This window comes from Cucurbita maxima, unplaced genomic scaffold (assembly GCF_002738345.1).
Source record: "Cucurbita maxima cultivar Rimu unplaced genomic scaffold, Cmax_1.0 Cma_Scf00017, whole genome shotgun sequence".
NCBI lineage: Eukaryota > Viridiplantae > Streptophyta > Magnoliopsida > Cucurbitales > Cucurbitaceae > Cucurbita > Cucurbita maxima.
In genome coordinates, this window is record NW_019272033.1 from 3,062,197 (window position 1) to 3,069,643 (window position 7,447).

The window sequence follows — 7,447 nt, forward strand, 5'->3', positions numbered from 1 at the left end:
TTTCTTTTTTTTTTTTGGCAAAATCAAATATTAAACTATTTGATAAATAGTAAGGCTTAAAAATGTCCATTTATCCAAACTTATACCGTAAATGAAGAAGGATAAAAATGTATTTTCACTTCGTTGTTACTAAAATTGAAAATGAAACGGATATTATATTCCCATTTCATTTTTTTTTTTCTATATATATTTTTAAAGTGAAAACTTATATATTTTGAAATATAATGTTACAGTAAAAAAAATCTAATTAAACATTTTAATTATATTAAGATTGATACATTATAATTTGTTTTTTTAATGATATTTTGAACTAAATTGTAAAATTTTTAGGAGTTTAAAGTTAAAATTACCATTTGATTAAATTGAACGGTATGATACTATTATTAATTATCGAATTATTAAAGGTGACTTTTTATTTAGGTATGTTATTAATGAATTGAGACTTATGAGCGTTATTTTGAATTCTCTTATTAATAATTAAATTAAAAAAAAAAAAAAAGCCACATCACTTACTATTTCGAGTGAAAGTGAAGACAGAGACAATTCATTGCATACGTGGAAAGATAAACATAGGAGAAACAAATATTAAATTTATTGATACATAATCGGTCATGATATAAGTTTTCAATTTTAATCTTATTATAAATTTTTATTTAAAAATTAGTGAAAAGAGTAAATAAATTTGCTAATTTTGTGATTTTTTTTTTTTTTTTATAAATATTAATTTTAAAAAATACATTATTCGATCTCAACTCTCGTCTTCTTCATTCCTTGTTTTGCAGTTAGTTTCCATTACCGATTTCCTTCCTTGTTTCTGTTTCCCTTTTATGGCAATTCGTCTGCGTGTTATGAACACCAACAATCTCTGCGTTTAAACCAATCCCTCTCCGATTCCTTCTCGTTCTTGCTCCACAAGATTGACGAGATGGAGAGTTTGCCGACCACCGCCAAACCCGAAAGGCGAGCTCGATCCAAGCCTCTCTACACCTCCAAACCTTCTATATTTATGGCATTCTTCTCTTGTCTTGCTTGGCTTTATGTTGCTGGCAGGTATGCGCTTCTTCCATTTTCGGTTTTTTTTTTCTCCAATTTCTTTGCGCTTCCCTGATAATGTTGAACGGTAGAATCTGAATCTGGAACATTGAGGCACAGTCATAGTACACTGTTGTTTAGGTTGAATTGGATCTTCCGGTTGGTTTTCACTCTTGAATCGAAGTTGACCTGGCTATGGATCAGGCCGATGTATTTCATCTTCACATTGGCTGCCGGCTTCGTTGCCGTACTAGCTGTTTCCTTTTTTATTTTTGGATTTTTCGCTTGTAATTTTTGCATGACCATTTGATCTACCGGAAATGCATTCCCCAATCCCTCTGCCCTGGGGAAAGAGAGAGGGTGAAAGGGAGAGAGTGAGAGAGAGTGAGAGAGATGATTGTTAGTATTGCGATAATCTATTGCATTTCAATTGACTTTTGCTTATAAATTCATTTGTACCGCCTGTTTTTGGTCTGGTTTCTTCAGGCTATGGCAGGATGCAGAAAATAGGAAATTACTTGCTAGTCTCTTACAGAAGAACGCGTCCCAGGTATATTAATTAAATTATGAGTATGTTCTCAATTCTGAGAGAAATACACTGGAATTCTTGCCAGTTTTCGTGGCCATTTTAATTGAATTGAAAATTTGAAAGAGTACTGTACTCATATTAGCTAATTGCTAGCATTTCTAGTTCTACATGTAATCGTTTTCCTCCACGTCCAGCCCTTAATTCGCCATGCATCTGGAGATTTTGTCATTCATTGTTTAGCGTGGTACCCTTAATTCATTAAAATTATGTTATTGTATGCAGAGATCCTTGATTTTGAGCGTTGAAGAAAAGCTGCAAGTCCTGGGTTGCAAGTATATGCCTAATTTTCCTTTCTTGATTCTCACGTGAAACCCAATCTTTGTTTTGAAACATTCCCTCATACGAATGATCTTCTGTGTCTTTCTTGTGAGGGCTGGACATTTTTTTTCGCTTTCTTTGTATAATTTGTTTTTATTTACGTAGTATCTAAAATAACTACCAATCTAAATTGTTTTACATATTATTGAATTAAAATTTTATATACTTTTATTAAGAGATTTAGAGAGGAGGATTGTGGAAGTGGAGATGGATTTAACATTAGCAAAGAGTCAAGGGTACCTGAAGAATCAACTGCGACAAAGTGGATCTTCTTCTGAACCTAGCCGTAAGCTTCTTGCTGTTATCGGTGTTCATACTGGATTTGGAAGTCGACTGAGGCGCAATGCGTTCAGAGGTTCTTGGATGCCGAAAGGTCAGTCGAGTGTTAGATATTATTTGATTGGGGCTGTGAATCAACTCGCTGAGCTTCATTTAAAACAACTGTTTTTTGTCTTATGGCACTTAACTCTCCCAGTGATCCCAAATTTATAATGACCGAGGTTCAATAGAGTATCAGAAAATTAGTTACCTATTAGTTTTTTACCTTTGAGCTAGCGAAGGTCCATTGGAATATTTAGTTCAAGTAAACAGTATCTATGGTTCTAATAGTCTGTGGGAGTGATCCATATATTAGACTTCAATCATATGAGATCTAGCATGCCATGGTATCAATGGTCTGTAACTGATTTTGTTGATTTTGACATTTTTCCTCGTAAATGAAACACTTCCTCTTACTGTAGGGGCCTGTAATAGGTGGGCAGTAATAATAGATATCATCGCAATTCAACCTGGTTTATTAAACAGGAGCAGGGGATAAAAAAGAGAGGAAAAGCCATGCTTCACATAAATAGATCTCGAAATTTAATATTTGAATTGAGTTTGTGGATTAGAGCGAGAGTGATGCTTGGATTCAACACGAAAATCTTATGGTCTTTGTGATGCAGAAATGTGTTATTTTAAGGATATAATAAAGTATTTATAGGGAAATGTATTATCTGTTAGAATATTTGAATATTATAAAATTACTTTAATAGTTCAATTTTGTGTTTAATAGGGTCTTCATAAATTTCACAAGTTTTAAAAATTAGTTGGTCTATTAGATATACAATTTATGTCTAATATAGAACTCTAAATTTTTAATTTTGTGTCTAGATCCGTGAATTTAAAAAAAATTTAAAGCTCAAGGACTAGAGTTGTAATTTTGAAGGTTGAGAGACCAAATAGACACGCCTCTAAGTTCATGGGCTAAATTTGTAATTTATCCAAGAAATATTTACTGGTTTAATTTTCAGGAATGGGTGGGTTGAACATGTAATTGATGATGTATGATCATATTTCTTTTGGCATTTATAGGTGATGCATTGAAAAAGCTGGAGGAAAGAGGGGTGGCTATACGCTTTGTTATTGGTCGGAGGTTTTCCTTCCACTTTCAACTCTATTTTCATATCAATGTTCTTCACTGCCATTTTTTTCATTTGATGGCATTGTGTTTTTTATCTCGTTATTGTTATACTTCATAGCTATTTTCTGTGTATGTCCTGTCATAACTTTATTGATTTTGCATTGGCAGTGCAAACCGAGGTGATACCTTGGACCGCAACATTGACAAGGAAAACCAGTCAACTAAGGACTTCTTGATACTTGTATGTAATCAAAGTTCTAGCCTTACGTATATCACCTATTCAATCACTTAGAATTAGCGAAGACTTTCAACTCAACTTTTTTGTACATGGTTCTCATGGAAGTTATTATTGCGCCTGCATGTTCACTTGTTTACATTGCGGACTAAAATCTTGACAATATCATCTGTCGATGGTTTGTTAAGGAGTGTCTCATTAATGTATTGATGTTGTTCAAAATATAGAATTGTTAATTCATACTTATGTTTGATGTGATTCTTCGAGCCACTGATCGCTTGGGCAATTCTCAACACGCGTTCCCTTTTTTTTGTAGGAAGGTCATGAAGAAGCTGATGATGAGTTGCCTAAAAAGGCCAAGTTCTTTTTCATTACAGCAGTTCAAAATTGGGATGCAGAATTTTACGTGAAAGTCGAAGACAACATTGACCTTGATCTTGGTTGATCATCTAATCAACAATCTCTATTTCTAAGAAATTCATTTATCACGGGTTGGTGATTAATTGAAACTTGTTTTTGGCCAAGTAGAGGGTTTAATTGAGCTTCTTGAACATCGTCGTGGACAAGATGGTACTTACGTTGGATGCATGAAATCTGGAGATGTGATTGCTGAAGAGTATGACCTCTATTGTTCCATTTCTGTTATAAAATGCATGCGGATGTATGAATTCTAATGTCCAACTTCTAGATTATAAATTGATTGAAGGATATCTTGTTTTCATAAATATGATACTTCATTATTTGTTTTCGCATGGTCAAGATTTTTGGCACTCGTGGTTTTGTCAATTAAACTTTATGATGGTGCTTACATAATGTAGCAAGTGTTCTCTGCTCATCTTTTGAAATGTTAATTTTTTTTTTTTCAGGGGAAAGGACTGGTATGAGCCAGAATGGTGGAAGTTTGGAGATAAGAAATCGTATGTAATCTACCTCCTTGAAGAAATATTGTAGTTATTTTCTTCAAATATATTGAATACTTCCTGGACTGCGGATGTAAAATGTGATCAATTTTTTTATGCTTTAGGTACTTCCAGCATGCATCTGGTTCGCTTATTATCCTCTCCAAGAATTTGGCTCAGTATATTTATATTAACAGGTAATCTCAATAACTCAAATACCAGAAAATGGTTACTCAAATGAAAGATATATCTCATGCTCAGAAGTTTAGGATTCCATTCTTAATTATCTTTTTCCTGTAGAATTGTCATCAGCAAAGTTGGCAGCCTTTCTTTTAACTATTTGAAGTTAGAACATATATTTGTTCTGATTTTCCTTGTCATAACCGGGAAATAAGCTATCATGTGCAAAATTATACTCCTTTAAGTTCACTCCCATTTGAATGTAGTATTCTGCTTTATAAATATAAAAGAACCTTATTAGTGAGATTTTTCATGAATCCCTTTTTCCGCGTATTTTCTAGAAAATATTTCTTGGTTATGTCATGTATTATGATTGTTTGTATTATTTGCAGTGCATCTTTGAAGACTTACGCACATGACGATGTATCAATGGGGTCATGGATGATTGGTCTCCAGGCTACTCATATAGATGATAATCGACTGTGCTGCGGTAGCGTTAGACAAGGTGAATATGACTCCATTCCATTACTGTGGTAGTTGGTCTTTTCTCGTATTTCTACAACTTTTCCTGAAGTTTTGTTTTAAAATACTACCTTTGATTTGGATTGCTGATGAGAGCTGATCAAAGGTGCTCTGGTGCATCTTTCCCCCTCGTCATACAAACTCCATTCCATTATGATTCATTTACTTTTATAACTTAGTTTTGAACTCAATTTGCAAATTGGTTTCTGATATTTATAGCATTTTTTTAAAACTCTGACCTTTTATTTATTTGATCCTTAAAATTTCTAGGTTCAAGTAGCAGTTAGTGAAATTACGAATAGTACAAGTCACATGAAGGGTTTAAATGAGTAAATAAATACATAAACAAGATAGTAAAAGTTCATAAGAATAGAGACAAAAATCATAGGCACTAGTGGTTTATGAAGTTTACTCCACCAGGTGAAATTACTAACTGTTCAAATCATAGGAAGAAGGTAATTTTTGGTTTATCGTTATATACACTTATGCCAGTTGTGGACATGTTCTTTTTTCAGACAAGGTGTGTTCCGTGGTTTAGGACATGCAGCAAATTTTGCGGAGCTTAGACAATTCTTTTGCGACGGGTTTATGTGCCTGAGTTCACCCTCCAGCTGATGCCAAGGGAATCTCGACGTGTTCACTTGATTCCTCTTTTCGGATGCTGAGATACACAGCCATTTATTTTGTAGAGCTAATAGTGACTGATTGATGTACTGAATGCCCTTTTGTTGATAATAGAAAGCCAAAATTAGTTTGATACATGTGATGGATATACCGAAATAACAGTCCTTTTTTAATTCTCCTTTTTTCATCGTAAACACTCATTCGGGACGGTTCTACTGTTACAATTTACAACATTATCTTGGAGATTGGAACAGAAGCGTAATGCAGCTGATTTTTATGTGCTTCCGGAGCTCTTGGAGTTGTTCTTCTTCATTGAAATCTTAGGGAGTGTTGTTCGTCTTTTTGGGTTTGAAAAGGTTCAAGAACATTTGAGGATATGGAAGAAAATTCTTCCAAACTGGCATTAATAAATTGTAAAAGCCAACATCGACCATCCATATTTCTTTCACTTGCATTAACAAACTGAGAAATCCATCAGAAAACCCTTCATCAATCTTGTCTATTTCATGGCTTCATTTGGAAGCCACACATGAGACATCTTCCAGTTCCAGCCAACGGTCAGGTCAGTCCAAGTCCTGAGTCCGACCGAGAATAAATCTTATGAATATGAAACAAAAACTAGAATAACACATTAACAATGCAGGTTCCTGAAACACTGATATGTAACAGGGGGAGACTGCCATATAATTTAAGAACAAGCGTTGATCAAATAAAATGCATGATATTAGAGGTTAAGGCAGAGCCAATGGAGAAGATTATAAATCAATGGATCTTTCTTCATTGCCATAATTCACACAGCTTCAATTCAAGCATCCACCTTTGCTGCAGCGGACGCGTAGCTCACACTGCTGTCTCTCATCGTTTTGCACTGACTGGATTGTTCGTATCGAAGGAATTTGATCTTTATTTTTGTGGAGCTGTGCTTCAACATCTGGTGGAACAAAAGCAATCCATCATTCAGTTATCCAAAACAAAAATCTCATTTTCAGGTCGGAACATAAGTAATATGCATATGTTTTGGAATGTTTTCAGGCACTTACATGAAGAAATACACTAATAGGGTGACGACCACAAATGGTATTGTCATACTCCTGCAGATACTTCTTGAATGCTTCAGGATCTCCTGTTTCTATTATATCCATGCCCATGTGGTCCAAAGCTTCAATAGATTTGTATATCGCCCCATGTTCCTTGTCGTAATGCATGTAGTTGAACCTAAGAGGCACGAGCACATGTCAGATAAAATTCGGAACAAGAATGATAGTAAATAACTTAGAAATCATTTATGTGAGATTTCAGAATTAAAAATTTCATACACATCCAAGAAGCATCAACATAATGGCAACGAGTGCAGTGATGAAATAAAAAATAATCACCTTTTTTGCAATAGAGTATAAAGCTAGAGGATTGAGTCTAATATAATGTCGACTATATTTTACTTATATGTGCTAAATTTGAGGCTCATTCAAACCTAGCCATCTTAGAGGCATCCAATCAAGAACCACCACCGTCACATCACTAGACAAGTTGAAAAATCCCACGTTAGTTGGGGAGGAGAATGAAACATTCTTTACAAGGTTGTGAAAACCTCTCCTAGCAGAGGCGTTTTATAAACCTCGGGGGGTGTGGGGTGGGGGGGGGGGGGG

At 34.6% G+C, this 7,447-nt stretch overlaps 3 protein-coding genes across 3 annotated transcripts in view; 2 read left to right on the forward strand and 1 right to left on the reverse strand.

Annotated features, from left to right (window-relative positions):
* Positions 1-725: 725 nt before the first annotated feature.
* Positions 726-5,938, forward strand: LOC111491809 (hydroxyproline O-galactosyltransferase HPGT3-like). The gene is made up of 12 exons (XM_023140857.1): positions 726-1,050; positions 1,519-1,582; positions 1,844-1,893; positions 2,116-2,312; positions 3,293-3,353; positions 3,510-3,582; positions 3,893-4,016; positions 4,105-4,192; positions 4,443-4,493; positions 4,601-4,672; positions 5,048-5,160; positions 5,693-5,938. Exons 1-12 carry the CDS (start codon positions 926-928, stop codon positions 5,713-5,715), a joined length of 1,041 nt encoding a protein of 346 aa, XP_022996625.1. The 5' UTR covers positions 726-925; the 3' UTR covers positions 5,716-5,938.
* The window catches only part of LOC111491814 (40S ribosomal protein S11-like), a 12,209-nt gene continuing 7,368 nt past the window's right edge, over positions 2,607-7,447 (forward strand). The window contains exons 1-2 of the mRNA XM_023140863.1: positions 2,607-2,613; positions 7,399-7,403. The gene's annotated coding sequence lies outside the window, so the exon portion shown is untranslated. The remainder of the gene's footprint in view (positions 2,614-7,398; positions 7,404-7,447) is intronic.
* The window catches only part of LOC111491810 (protein MEMO1-like), a 4,299-nt gene continuing 3,123 nt past the window's right edge, over positions 6,272-7,447 (reverse strand). Inside the window, exons 7-8 of the mRNA XM_023140858.1 lie at positions 6,842-7,016; positions 6,272-6,732 (exon numbers count right to left, since the gene is read on the reverse strand). Coding sequence (XP_022996626.1) covers positions 6,607-6,732; positions 6,842-7,016 — 301 coding nt within the window. The 3' untranslated portion in view covers positions 6,272-6,606. The remainder of the gene's footprint in view (positions 6,733-6,841; positions 7,017-7,447) is intronic.